The following is a 15684-nucleotide window of genomic DNA, read 5'->3' as shown; positions in this document are numbered from 1 at the left end:
GGGGTAGTTTCTTCAAAGTCTTTTTGGACTCTTGATGTTTCTCCCAAATTGCTTATTTCAGATAAAGCCCCGATGTGGATTGGTGTAAATTTGTCGAACTTTAATCAGCAATGTTGTTCGGGGTTGACTGAATCAAAGGCTTCAGTCTGATTTTCGGAAGTACCTCGAGATCCTCTTCAGATATATTTCAAGAACCTTAGTCCTGGGGGTCCTAACTCAAAACATATTGCTGGATGTCACTGGTAGATTATAAGAGCTCCATAGGATCATTGTGGATCAATGATCCTTATCGAGTTAGAGTAGAATTATTCTGATCCACTGAAAGAGATTTCAGTGATACCTATGATAGAGATCATGGTATGTCTCACTACCAGATAGAATTGAACCTATGCGGTCACACATAAAGAGAGAAAGTTTTGATTAGTTATAATTTGGCTTATGAAGCACCAATTAATATGAATTTAAAGAAATTCTATTGGATTCATATTAACCTTGCTAGCATCTGGGTTAACCCAATTTCTCTTGTAGTTAGTTTGCTTATGTGATAAGTTTTTAGCCAATTTCTATGTTTGATTTGAACCTAATTGAATTTGATTCAATGGCCTCTAATAGTTGGATGCTTAATTTATGGTTTGGATTAAATCAAGAAAGAATTTTTTGATTTTATTCATCTTGATTTGATCAAGAATCCTTGAAGTAAATTTATGAAACTATGTGGATTGATTTATGAGTATTTAATTGGATCCCATATGATGGGATGCCTAGTATTGGGTGTGGGCATGGGTGAATTATGGATGGTGCCTCATTTATTTGGTCCAAATATATTATGGCTAGAACTTCTAATATGATTAGGAGGAGGGATCCTAATTTGATTAGGATACCCATTAAATATCTATTTAAAGGATCCTAGCCTTACTTCTCTCATTATCTCATGATCTCCCATCCTTGCCGTCACCTATTACTATGCCCACGCCCCCTCTTCTCTCTCTAGCCCACGCCCTCTCTCTTTAGGCATCCTCTTTTTGGATCTTAGAGAGAAGTGGGTGGCATCCTTTCTTTGGTGTCAAGGGTTGGTGTCAAGATTGATTGATTCCTTTCTCTTCCTCTCAAGTTGTTGAGAGATAGTTACAACTACTTCTTATTTATTATTGTTCTTGATTAGTTGAGAGATCAAGAAAAGCTCTTGGCTTCTTCAAGAATCAAGAAAGAAAGATCAAAAAGATTCATGAATTGATCCCTATCTAGGCTTGGTTCAAGCCTATTCAAGCTTTCGATTCAAGCAAGCAGGATCCAAGAGAAAATAATTGAAGTCAGCCTCATGGATATCCATAGAGGTAGGATGCTTGTGCTGCTGATTCAAAGCCTAATCAATCCCAGATTCAGGGATTGAATTGGATTCAACTCCAGTTATAAGTTTGAGGTAAAAGAGAAAGTGATTTAGGTATATAAATTGATCACAGGCTTTTCTCATTCATTCTAAAATCAGTTTATGTTAATTTTAGCATATGAACTAGATCCATAGGTACTTTCACATAATGAATACATATTTAAATTAAAATATTTTAATCTAATTTTTTTGCTATATTATGGATATAAAAAAAAAATTTGAAATCCATATGTACTAGCATCTGTAGAAAATTCAATAGTGGTATCAGAGCTACATGTTCATATATATAAAGTAGCATAAAAGTTTTGAAAATTATTTTTAAAATTTTGATTTTAGTTCATACATACGATATATGTATTTACATTCAGATCTGAAAAGTATTTTAGTTCTGATTTTTATTTATATATGTGATATATGAAAGCATACGTAGGTTAGATATTAAATTTTTATGATCTGAATTTTTAGTGTATGCGATATATGATGTATGTTTAGATCTAAAATTAATTTTTAAAAATTTAAAATTTTTTATATATATGATATATAATTGCATGCATGTTTTGAAAGTATTTCAAGAATCAAAAATTTACTTTTTATGTAATAAATTTAGATCTAAAAATTATTTTTATGATCTGAAATTAGTGTATGCATAAATCATTAGGCATGGGTAGTTTTGCATTAGGTCATGTAATTGGATTGCATCTTAGGTTATGATTAAATCATATTGGATCGAAATCGATGTAGCTATTGATTAAACTAAGTCAAGTGTTGATTTGGATTAGATCAATTAAGCTTATAATTCTATAAGTATTATAGATTGAGTCGATTCAACCCCATATATAGAATCGAGTCAACCTAAGGATCTAATTCAGCTTTATAGTTCGAATCTGATTCACCTAAGTTGACTAATTGAAATCATTAAACCATTTGGTGTCTAAGATAAGTTTCGATCAGTGATTTTTAATTGGAAGGCTACTCATCTAGACAATTAAGTCGATGATGAGTTAATGGCAATTTTACCACTGATCTCACTTATTTGTCCAATTGGATAATTGTGTTCATTAGTTGCTAAGACGTTTTGATTTAGCCCATGCTAGTTAAATCAGTCATATGATGATGATTAGATGAGACTGACCTAAATCTTCCTAATCAATATTAAGCCTTATGGTCTTCCATCGTTGTAGAAGTACGAGCATGATACTGGCATTGATTGTTCTCAACTGGTTAAATGGTTCAGTTGTATCGAGAACATGCAACCACTCTACTAGCAAAGATTACTCCAGGGGAAGATGGGTTGAGCCCAATATGTATTATTTGAAAGACTTAATGACAACTTCACATTTGCTCATGAATGGTAGGTCTGGCTTAACTAAGAAGTAAGACAATATGTGTTATCTAAGCTCTCATGACTTAGAGACCAAGTCATTGCAATATACTTAGAGAAGCAACTGGATAAAAAGTTACCTATGCATCGGTGTATGTTCATCAATAACTGTTAGATGAGGTACACGACATGAATGGGACCGTAGCACCCACTAGAAATCTTGCATTAGTCGCGTTGGATTTTCGCTTTCCATCGGAGAGTATCGGAATCTAAAAAAATAGTGAGAGTCTATTTGCATTTAAAAAATCTCTAGAGCAAATATAAATTTAAGTACAAATGTCTAACTAGAATCTCTACTCTCGCAGATAAATAATGTCGGCCTCTAACCCACTAGTCCGTATCTTTGAAACCAATCGTCTGACTGACACAAATTTTAAGGACTAGCTCAGAGACCTCAAGATAGTCCTGACATCTGAGAAGATTGGATATATACTCGACCAGGATACCCCAGCTTTACCAGTCTGTCCTACGGTAGAGCAAAAAATGCTCTAGATAAGTGACGAATGATGACCTTAAGGTGAAGTGCTACATACTGGCTTCCATGTCAAACGAGTTACAGAGCCAGCATGAGCACATGCCCACTGTCCGTACCATGATCACTAATCTGCAAGAGTTGTACGACGAGCAGAGCTGGACATGTGCTTTGAGTTGTCCAAGTGGTTGTTCAATATGAAGATGCGCAATGGACAATCAGTCCACGATCATTGTATGATAATATCAAGATCTTGAGGAGCTTGAAAAGCTCAGCTTACTATGCAGAGGGAGTCAAAGGTGGATTTGATCATCCAATCCTGACTAGTTTATTTGGATAGTTTATTGAAACTACATATAAATAAATTGGACTGTAATTTATCTGAATTGATCAATATGCTGGTCACTACTGAGGGTACATTGAAAAGTTCAAAGGACTCTATTATTACTATTGAGCGGACACCTTCCAAGAGAAAGTCTCAAAAGAAGAAAAAGAATAAGCCTGCAAAGAAGCAAAAGAAGGAGAGCAAACCTAAGAAAGACACTCTGAAGAAAGCTGTGGAGAAGAAAAAGTGTTTCTACTGCAACTCCAATGGCTATGGGAGGAGAAATTATTCATCTTACCTAGAGAGCCTAAGATGAAAAAAGGTAAACAATCTTCTAAAGATATGCTCATAATAGAATCTAACCTAACGTTTCTTCTATTCTAGTTGGATATTGGACTCTGATTATAATGCTCATATATGTACTTCAATGCAGGGTTTAATAGGAAGTAGGAGGTTGAGGTAAGGTAACATAATCCTTTGGATCAGCAATAAAACAAAAGTTATCGCAAAAATCATTGGAATCTATCTTCTTCGATTACCATCAGACTTGAGATTAGATTTAAAAGATTATTATTTTATTTCTGTAACTAGCCAAAATTTGATTTTGATTTCTGTATTAGAATAGGATAGATTTATTTTTTAATTTAATAAAAATTATTATTTTATTTATTTATAAAATAAATTAGTTGCATCTGATCTTTTGATTGACAGTCTTTATCACTTACGTATTGATACTAATGTGAACTTAAATGAATAAGTAGTGAGTGTCATAAGCCAAAAGAGATCCAGAGATGAGTTTAACCATAAATACTTATGGTACCATAGATTTGGCCATATTGGAGAGGACAGGATAAATAGATCGAAAAAGGATGGAATCCTAGACTAAGTTAAATCTGAGTCAATTTTGGCCTGTGAATCATGTCTTCGAGAAAAAATGACTAAGTTATCCTTTATGAGATAAAGAGAAAGGACCACTGAGTTACTAGCCCTAATACACACTGACGTATGTGGCTTATTTGATGTACAGGTCAGGGATAGTTATAGCTACTTCATTATCTTTACTAATGATCTGTCATGGTATGAATATGTGTTTCTTATAAAACATAAGTCTGAAGCATTTGAAAGGTTCAGAGAATTCAGACATAAGATAGAAAAATAAGCAGATAACCCATCAAAGTCCTTCAATCTGATTGAGGAGGAGAATACCTAAGTACTGAATTTCTAGAATATCTTAAAAAAATAGTATAGACTCTCAATGGACTCCTCTCGATACACCTCAAGTCAATGGGATATCCAAAAGAAGAAATAGGACCCTATTAGATATGATCCGATCCATGGTGAGCTTCACTGATTTATCCGTATTTCTTTAGAGATATGTCTTACTTACTATGATGTATATTTTAAATATGATTCTTCTAAATCTGTTCCTACCAACCATATGAGATATGGCACAGTAAGAAGTCGAATCTGAGTTACCTTAAGATTTGGAGATGTCCAGTCTATGTCAAGAGACAGAAAGCTGAAAGTTGGAAGATAGATCTATTGTAGTTCGATTTATAGGGTATCTCAAGAAATCTACAAGGTACTACTTTTACTTTTCACATGATCATAATGTGATTGTGAGTCGCAATGCCACATTCCTAAAAAAATAGTTTATCCAGGATGGTGGTAGTGGGAGGTTAGTTGAGCTTGACGAGAATATTTTTGAAAAGCAACGAGTTATAGATCCTCAGAAATCCATCCATAATGAGTTAGTAATTAATGTTCTACATTCACCTCGTAAATCAGGTAGAATCTCCTATCCTCCTGAAAGATACATGGTTATGCTGAAAGAGGATGTAGAGGAAGCATTCTTATGAGAGATGGGATCATGGTGATGATTCTAGTACTTTTGATGAGACGATGTCTGACATTGATTCTCAAAAATGGTTAGATACAATGAAATCAGAAATTGACTTAATGCACTCAAATCTAGTATGGACCTTAGTGGATCTACCTGAGAAAATTATTTTCATTATGTATAAATGGATCTATAAAAGAAAAATAGATGCTGATGGTAAGGTACAGACATATAAGGCAAGGCTGATGGCAAAAGATTATAGTCAACGTGAAGAATTAAGTATCATTATACTTTTTCACTTGTAGCCATGCTGAAATCCATCCACACATTACTTATTGTTGCAGCTTACTATGATTATGAAATATAGTAGATGGATATAAAAATTGCTTTTCTGAATGGATATCTTGAGGAAGATATCTATATGAAGTAGCCTCTGAATTTCACATCTGGTGATGGTGATCACCATGTTTGCAAGTTGTAAAGATCCATCTATGGACTAATGCAGGCTTCTCGGAGTTGGAATCTTTGTTCCGATGATGCGATCAAATAATTTGCTTTCATCAAAAATAAAGAGGAACCTTGTATTTATAAAAGGATCAGTGAAAATGCGCTTGTCTTACTCGTACTATACGTGGATGATATCTTCCTTATTGGGAATGATATTCTCATGTTGACCTTAGTCAAAGCTTGGTTATCTAAAGAATTCTCTATGAAAGACTTAGAGGAAGCATCCTATATCTTTGGAATAAAGGTCTATAGAGATAGATCTAAAAGGATACTTGACCTATCACAAAAGTTGTACATAAAGAAAGTGCTAAAGCAGTTTAGCATAAAAACTTCAATAGGAGTTTGCTATCCCTTTGATATAGTATTCGACTCTTCAAGATGATGTGTCCGACCACTTTTGAGGAGATCGAGCGCATGAGTAGGATCCCTTATACTTTCGCAATAGAGATCTTCATGTACGTCGTGCTATGTACTTGACTTGATTTTGCTCTTGCTATGAGTGTCACGAGTAGGTATCAGTCAATTCATATGAAAAGCACTGGATAACGTGAAGAACATCCTTAAGTACTTACGAAGGACTAAGGATTTATTTTTGATCTTTGAAGGAGCAACTAAATTACGGATTGAGGGTTATACAGATTCGGACTTCATGTCAGATTTCGATGATAGAAAGTCTACATCAGGGTATGTGTTCATTTGCAATAGTGGTGCAGTCAGCTGGAAGTGTCCCAAGCAGAGCATCATCATAGATTTGACTACAAAGGTTGAGTATGTCGCTGCTTCGAATACTGCAAAAGAAGGCTTCTGGTTCAAAAATTTATCATGAAACTTGGTGCAATGACATCAGATGCCATACCACTATACTGCGACAATAAGGAGCCATAGTACTTGCTAAAAAGCTCCGATCTCATCAGAAATCAAAGCATATAGAACGACAGTTCCATATCATACACGACTACCTCAAAAAATAATATGTTGAGATGCGAAGAGTAGATTATGTGGATAATGTGGCAAACCTACGAACAAAGTAGTTGAGCCAGTCCAAAATGAAAGCCCACCTTGAGAAGATGGAGCTTAGATTAATGGCCAATTGACTTTAGTCCAAGTGAAAGATTGTTAGATGTATATCTTAAAAGTCAATTATTAGCTGATATATTATTCATTCTATGACATAATTTTATACTTTAAACTATTGATTTAATCAATAAAGGATTTTTTTTTTCATTCAAAAATTGTGTATCCTCAAATCGTTCTTGAAATTATGTTACGATACATATTCTCAAGTATTGAGAATTAAAGGTATGTATGATCGATTTCTAAATTGCTCTTGATCATAGGATAGTCATGGAGACAGTGATCGATCCAGATAAACAGACGCATGGTTCGCTTCCTTCGGAATAGATGAGTCTCTAATTTACGGTGTAGAGATACTGAGCGACAAGTATAGATAATTGTTAAAGAATAACTAGTACTGAGTGTGACCATATGAAAGATTATATGGATTTCTATCCAATCATTAGTGATCATCTTGATGCTGAAGTTGTGTGACTGGTCTTTTGACCTGTGGTGTCATAGTTGCTCACAGTAAAATTACAGTAGTTTGACCACATATAAGCATTGACTCAATTATGAGTTTTTATAGTGAATATTAGCTTTAGTTGGTTGAGTTATGAGAGCAACGTGTGTATCTAGATGGAATTTATCGATCTTGATAGAGGAGAGTAGTCTTATGAGATTTGAGAAGCTGAATCCATAAATCTATAGCCATAGCAGTGTGATTGATGGAAAATAATTTTTATTTGAAATCACTAATAGACTTGAGCTAATCGAATCTATCATATAACTGATGATAAGATTTGACAGTTTATCTATGACCTGTCATCTAGTCGAAACTCACGATAAAGGGACTATATCATACATTAACTATACTTAGAGGTCCTATTTCGATTCTGCTGGATTGTCACTACATATTGCTAGATATCATTAATAGATTGTGAGAGCTCAATAAGATTATTTTGGATCAATGATCCTTATCGAGTTAGAGTGAAATTGTTCTGACCCACTGAAAGAGATTTCAGTGATATCTATGATAGAAATCATGGTATGTCTCACTACCAGACATAATTGAATCTATGACATCACACATAAAGGGAGATAGATTTGATTAATTATAATTGGGCTTATGAAGCACCATTAATATGTATTTACAGAAATCCTATTGGGTCCATGTTAATCTTGCTAGCACCTGGGTGAATTCAATTTTTTTTATAGTTGTTTACTTATGTTTTAAGTTTTTAGCCAATTTCTATACTTGATTTGAATCTAATTGAATTTGATTCAATTACCTCCAATAGTTTGATGCTTAATTTATGGCTTGGATTAAATCAAGAAAGAGTTTCTTGATTTTATTCATCTTGATTTGATCAAAAATACTTGAAGTGAATTTATGAAACTATGTGGGCTGATTTGTGAGCATTTAATTGGATCCCATATGATGGGACGCCTAGCATCCTTGTCACCACCTATTACTGTGCCCACGCCCCCTCTCCTCGCTCTCTCTAGCCGACGCCCTCTCTCTCTAGGCGTCCCCTTTTTGAATCTTAGAGAGAAGTGGGCGGCATCCTTTCTTTGGTGTCAAGGGTTGGCACCAAGATTGATTGATTTTTTTTCTTTTCTCTTAAGTTGTTGAGAGTTAGTTACAACCACTTCTTATTTGTTGTTCTTCCTGATTAGTTGAGGGATCAGAAAAGGTTCTTGATTTTTCAAGAATCAAGAAAGAAATATCAAAAGGGTTCACAAATTGATCCCTATCCAGATTTGGTTCAAGCCTATTCAAGCTTTCGATTCAAGCAAGTAGAATTTAAGAGAAAATAATTGAGATCGGATCTGTAGATACCCGTAGAGATAGGATGCTTGTACTGCTGATTCAAAGCTTGATCAACCCTAGATCCAGAGATTGAATTGGATTCAACTCCAGTTACAGATTTGAGGCAAAAGAAAAAGAGATTCGGATATGTGAATTGATCACAGGCTTTTCTCATTCATCTTAAATCAGTTTATGTTAATTTCAGTATATGAACTAGATCCATAGGCACTTTCATATGATAAATACATGCTATATTAAAAGTATTTTAATCTAATTTTTTCGCTGTGTTTTGAATTTAGAAAAATTTTAAAATCCACGTGCACTAGCATCTATAGAAAATCCAACATCTTCTACATCGTTGGCTGATTTAGTGATCTTGAATTCATGGTTGATATGACCTCATCACATCATCTTGGGCATGTCTTAATCGAGGATTTATCCCGATGGATTTCTCCCACAATAGATTGAATCCAAGATTAGCCTATATAGAGTACAGTAAAGCAGACCAATGAACTCGACATATGAGCATTACAATATCTTTTGGGTATTGAAGTGCTAAATTTTCGGATATCCACCTAGAATATCTTTCTATCGCAAGCGAAGCTGCAAAGAGCATTATCTTAGTTACCACTTTTTGCAAGCTTTCCTGAGTCATCCAAATTATCCACATCTGCATGCTCACAACCATTGAATAACCTTTAATATTTGTCTGGCAAATTATCAGTAAATTTTTCCATTATCCCTCTATAAATCAAACAAATATAGAAATCCATTAAGTCATTCAAAATGACATAAACAGCAAAAGCAATGTAGACCAGCGGGAACAGGTGGAGGATCAGTGATGAACATTCAAAAAGCATGTCCAAGCATACAAATACGAATGATCCGTAAGAATGCTTCAATTCAAACCCCCAAACCACCCCCCCAGGCGCCCACACCGCCCCCCCCGCACCCCCCCACCCCCCCCCCCCCCAACACCACCCCTCCCGCCCTTTTCCCAACCCCCAGCCGTACGCGGGCTTATGATTCAAACATATGACGTATTCTTATGGGTGCACCAAGACTCATCATCACAAAAACTGTACTCTTGGTACTATCCAAAAAAAAAAGAAATAAGAAGTACCAGGCAAATGTGCGTCTAATCTTGCAGTCAAAAGGAAGGAAAAGGCTCCCTAGCATGTGTCCGCTGTCACCGCTCCCAGCACCCACGCATGGTAGTTGGTCATCTAGTACGAGAAGTGGGACTCAAAAAGAAAACGACTAAGCAAATTTCTAGAGGCCGCAACATCCGTGCAAAGTCCTGTCTTTTTCAGCTAGAAGCCTGATTTTACGACCAGAAAGATATTTTATTAACGTACATTTGCAGATTTATTGTGCAGCAGGATTTAAGATTAAGTCCAGTGTTAGCCAAAGGCCTTCCTTCCCACCACATCATTGAGCATTCTGAAACTCGGTGCATCTGGCATCCCTGTAATCTTTTTGGACAAATTAAAAAATAAAAATATAATATTTATTCTATTTTTTATTATATTTTGACTGTAGAAATATATTTGACAGTCACTGCTAGCTTTTATTTTTTGAAATAAAATATAGGACAACATGCTTGGTAAGCCGGACATAAAAAATTTTACAGTACGATCTCCTAGTATATGTTAAACATATAGCCATCGAAAATCATCATTAGAAGTGCAATCGAGTCGAACTGAATCAAATAGTAGAATTAAATTCAATTTGATTTGAAATACTGAGATTTAAAATTCAATTCGAGATCAATTAAGTCTTAATATCCCATACTCGAACTCAACTTTATGAAAAAAAAAAATTTAAATTCGACTCAAATATCAACTGATTTACACTGAAGCTCTATTCAATTCAAGTTCAAATTCGAATCTTAACCTATTCATAATATATATATATATATATAATAAAAATAATATTATTAAATATATATATATATATAAACTTGAATATGTTCGAAAATTTTCGAACCGAATATCTTACTATTTGAGCTTATTTTAAAAATTATTTGAGGTATTTGAACTCGATACTAGTCGAGTTAATCGAACTGAATAGCTGGTGAACAACTTGACTCGTTTGCACTCTGATCATCAGATAACGATATGTGAGTTAAAAAAAAGGATGGTGTCAAGATAAGATAAGCACCAAAGGATGTAGTAGAGAGAGAGAGAGGAGAGAGGAGACTAAGGATGAGGTGAATACAGATGAGATGGAAGAGAGAAGATGGGAGAATGAGAAAGGACTATTTTGGTGAAGCAAGTGGGGTAGAGGTGGGACAAGTTAGCCATCGCCGAGGGCCAAAGAAAGATATATTTGTGGAGTTGCGGCTTGATTTCATGCTTCAAAAGTTATTTTGAAAATAGTGAAAGTAAAAAATTTTCACTTCCATTTTTTCTAAAATTATAAAATTACTTTTAAAATAAGAATGAAATTAAGGAAACCAAACATCCCTTGCGTCGAATTTCATATTTTCACTTTTAAAAATAAAAAAAAGAAAAATCTGACCTTCCATTCCATCTTCTACAGGCATCTCAGAATGACTTTTAACACTGTAAATGACAAAACTATCTCAATTTGTTTTTAAAAACCTGTTCCATCCGCCACATATCTTTGCTTTTTCCTAATCCCTCACAGTCCTAAATCTATTCCCGCGAGGTTTACGACACAACCACCATACCATACTCATCCATACCATATTCATCTCCAACCATATGCAGTAAGGAGAGTGAGTTTGCAGGAAGTCAATCTATTAGAAGTGAGACCTAACTAATGAAAAGACGTGGATTATGATGCGTTTGCCAACCTAATTACTCTACAAGGGTCAATCGATCTAGATCTGCCATATCACTTCACCACTTCTACTGGTCCGGTTCCTCTCTCACCGCAACATTCCATTGTGTTAAAATACGCCCCCCAACACCATTGTATGGAGTCTTAGCTAGAAGGTTCGAACCAAGGCTACTTTCCAGCCCCACTGAAGTCCCACATTACTCATTGCAAAACTACCAAAAAAAAAAAATTACTCTTTGCAAGCAGTGAAACCATAGTTCCTGGATAACCTTCATGGCCATGGGTTAAGGAGTAACAGAAGTGATAGCGAGAGCTTCATATTTCATTCTCCTCTTATTACTGTCTATCTGCCCTTGAAAACACAACTTAGGAGCATTTCATTACATATTATTGGATGCAATCTGGCCAGCAAATATACTCCTGCAGCTCACAACCGTGGCATCAGATACAAAAATTCTAAATGATAGGCATGAACATTCTGCATGGAGAAATCGCTCACTGGACATGACTATCCCAAACGGCAACTCATGTCCTTATTGCTCCCATCAGCTGCTTGTTCGCATATGAAGCAGTCATGCAAGTTGCGCAGACATTAGATTTAAATGATGTGTTTTGGACTGTAGAGAGAACAAACATCTGTTTGAGTCCAGTTTAAGCATACTGATCAGACCCAAGAAAGTCCATGTTACATGAAGCAGCCTGAGAAGCCAATGAACATGACAAATAAAAGAACTGCTGCAGCATTCTATCAGCTACCTCTATCAATTTTCAGTTGTTAATCAATTTCTCTCACATACAATTGATATTAACAACAGGAGAGGATCGCATATTCTACCGCTAATGCATGTCAGGAAGTTAGTCATGTGGAACTGCAGAGAATATTAAGTGTTTTCATCATCCACTTGTACAAGCTCTTCGAGCTCATCCACATCATCCACATCCACATACTCGTGATCGAATAACTCATCATTTACATCTGGAAAGTCATCACAAAAATGTCCCACCATCAGTCAGCAGATGTAACAAGCCATTTGTCTCTCTTTTTGGGTAAATTAGCATCAAGTCATTCAAAAATATGTAAATTAACAAACAGCAGCAGTGATAATATTGTAAAAAATAATCACCATAATATGAGCACTAGAAAGAGTAATAAACATTTTTTAAAAAAAATATTTTACTTTTCTCCTCTCACTGTAACATACAAATTCAAGCAGACGTGACTTCAGAAGTAGAAACACAATAAAATTGCAACACATGTTATAACAAAATGAGGCCCACAATGAAATTCCTTGAAAAAAAAAAGAAAAAAGAAAAAATAAGAGAGCCCTACAAGACAACAAAAAGAAATGAACAAATTTCTACAGCATGTTAAAGTTCTAACATATGGTACAGCCTGAAAAGATATGGTTATGGATAATCGCTAGCTAGAACCAAGTTTCATCACTTTTAAAACTTCTACAATTAGGAACCCCGTAAAATGTCAACTTCTACCATCTGCTACAGCCAGAAGCCCTAGGGCTGCCATATAACATGATCAAGAGAACTGCAACCACTTGCTAATACCCTACTTCATCACCCTGAATTGGCAACTAGCGCTACTCCCATCTCTAGTTCTCGAGCATCCGTTGCCTCAATGACATGCCAAATCCCCAGCTGACTACTGCTATGATTATTCTCAGGGGCTCTGCCCTTTTCTTCAATCCAACACTAAGTGCAGCGCTAAGGAAAGAATTTCCTTCCTACCACATATATCCAAATATCCTTAATCTTATTCTTCCCTACTTTATCCCATCTACACAAATTTGCATTCCCTTTTAGATAAGACTTTTTTCCCATCTCCACTGCATATGACAAAACATCTAATTGTTTACCAACGACTACTTTTTCTATCAGTGAAACATAAAGATAACTTCAGTCATAACTTCATCCTTCCTAGAGTGCCACACATCCTCCTTATCAGTGCTGTACTCAACCTTTCTGCATGCACCCTACTACGTATTCCCCAATAATCTAATTGACATAATATAACCAACATGACTTCTGTTGTACATAATTTTCTTGTGTCTCCCTAAGATCCTTTCAAATATACAGAACCTAAAATTTAACCATCAACAGCCCTTCCTTTAATTTAGAATAAATCTGAAGTAGTGGAACTAGATATGGGTTTCTAACAGAGCTTAGTCTTCAATTCATCCACAAAAAGGTTGCAATCCAAGTCCCTTGACTTACAAACCTTTCGTCTATAACACATTAAAGAAGGCAACAAAGCGTCAATAGAAATCAGCAAGCGAAACAAGGGAAACTTAAACTTCAAGAGAAACATGACCTAGAGGTTTTAACATAATAACAAACCAATATGCCTTAAACCAACAATTGGAACTACCTTCATGAACATTCTTTGGCCATTCAATTTTATTAAGTATACTTTGTCAAAACAAGAATTCTAAATCCTTTACCAAAATATGGATTGGCAGGAATTTCCTGACCATTCAATTTTACTGAGGGACATACATAGCACAAAATTTCAAAAAACTTTATCACAACTCCCATTTAGTATAGCTATGCTAAATCTCCACTTAGATTCGATCAAGTCATGATTGGATGATAAGTCCAACATCGATAATCTAAGATCTACCACCTCTAAACTACTTGCACCAAAAATCATATGATTTGGAGACCCCTGGTCCATGCGTCAAGTGATTAAAAGATATATTATTTCATATTATTTGAACTGTCCAATTTTTGACTACTGGATGCATATGCTACAAATCTCTAAATGACATGATCTTTGGTACATTAGTAGTTTAGAGGCAGTAGATCACATCTAATGATTTGGATCATTGATCTTGGACCTCCATCATCCAACCATGGCCTGACCACCAATGAATCCTAGTCTCTCCTCTCTCTCTCTCTCTCTCTCTTCACACACTCACTCATACATACATACATACATACATACATACATATGTGTGTGTGTGTATGAAGCTCCTTTGGTATCTCTCTCTCTCTCTCTTACACACACACACATATTAATAAATTTAGGAATCTAATATGGATTATAACCTAGATCAAATTGATTCTCTTTTGAATTCCTATGCACGTGATTCCTTCGAATCCTAAGGATATTCTCCTATCCTATTACACACACACATGCATATAAGGCTGGCAAATATTGACCTGACCCATATCCAATTTGCAATAAATATGCTTTTGTTTCGGCTAAATAGGTTCGCATCATAAACAAGTGACCCGTCTTGACCTATTAATGAGGTACCAAATTTTGGATAAGAATTTTGACTATTTAATATCAATATTTGTTGATCTCAGATAGTTGATATTGACTATTTGTATGGCTTTAGTTAAGAGCAAAGCATTTCTAGCATTGAGGTAACTTCGCATGGCTATGAAAAATCAGATATCTATGGTAAACAGGTTAAATAGTTAACCTCATAGAATGCCATACCGCCCCATACTGCCCGATACCGGGCATATCGTACCATATCGGTCTCGTACCGGTATGCCATCTCGGAGCATATTGACATTACGGTATCGAACCGTGTACCAACATTACAGCAAAATTTTACTGGTACAGGGTCGGGTACCAAAACAGCGAACCTTGATTAACCATATTTAATATAAATGGGTTATCTAGGTATCTAACAATTAAACAAGTTTACTATTGGACTTGGCCCGATATGACCTATTTATTAAATAAGTTAAACATCTTAGGTCGGGTTAGCTACTTATTGAACATATCAGGTTTAGGTTTCAAATCCTCACCTATTTATTCCGATATGATCTGTTTATTAAAAGGTTAAGCAAGTTAGGTCGGGTTATCTGCTTATTGAACATATCAAGTTCAAGTTTCAAATCCTGACATGTTTAATAAACAAGTCATGTTCATGTTTGGGATTTGGGATTTCTAATAGACCTGTATTGAACCTAACCATACAACCCAACATACATGCATACCCCGACGGGCCCGACCTATGTCTAACTTGACCTGTATATATATTGGATGGCAGTGGAAACACAGAGCTAAATTATGATGCTTCCAAGATCACTTGGCATCAAACATTTCCTATTCAAAAACAATGG

At 35.3% G+C, this 15684-nt stretch overlaps 2 protein-coding genes across 5 annotated transcripts in view; one reads left to right on the top strand and one right to left on the bottom strand.

The window, feature by feature from the left end:
• LOC105055920 (L-galactose dehydrogenase) overlaps window positions 1-15684 on the top strand; it is a 135991-nt gene that overhangs the window by 86782 nt on the left and 33525 nt on the right. The window lies entirely within an intron of this gene.
• Window positions 12179-15684, bottom strand: part of LOC105055919 (lariat debranching enzyme) — an 18628-nt gene continuing 15122 nt past the window's right edge. For 3 of the 4 annotated variants that reach the window (XM_073247655.1, XM_073247657.1, XM_073247658.1), the window contains one exon: window positions 12179-12562. In XM_073247655.1, the coding sequence (XP_073103756.1) occupies window positions 12468-12562 (95 nt within the window). In that variant the 3' untranslated portion in view covers window positions 12179-12467. The remainder of the gene's footprint in view (window positions 12563-15684) is intronic. The other variant, XM_073247656.1, reaches the window with a different exon arrangement.

The sequence above is a fragment of the Elaeis guineensis genome, chromosome 13 (assembly GCF_000442705.2).
Source record: "Elaeis guineensis isolate ETL-2024a chromosome 13, EG11, whole genome shotgun sequence".
Lineage (NCBI taxonomy): Eukaryota > Viridiplantae > Streptophyta > Magnoliopsida > Arecales > Arecaceae > Elaeis > Elaeis guineensis.
The sequence above is the reverse complement of the archived record's forward strand: the minus strand, read 5'-3'. Positions and strand labels throughout refer to the sequence as shown.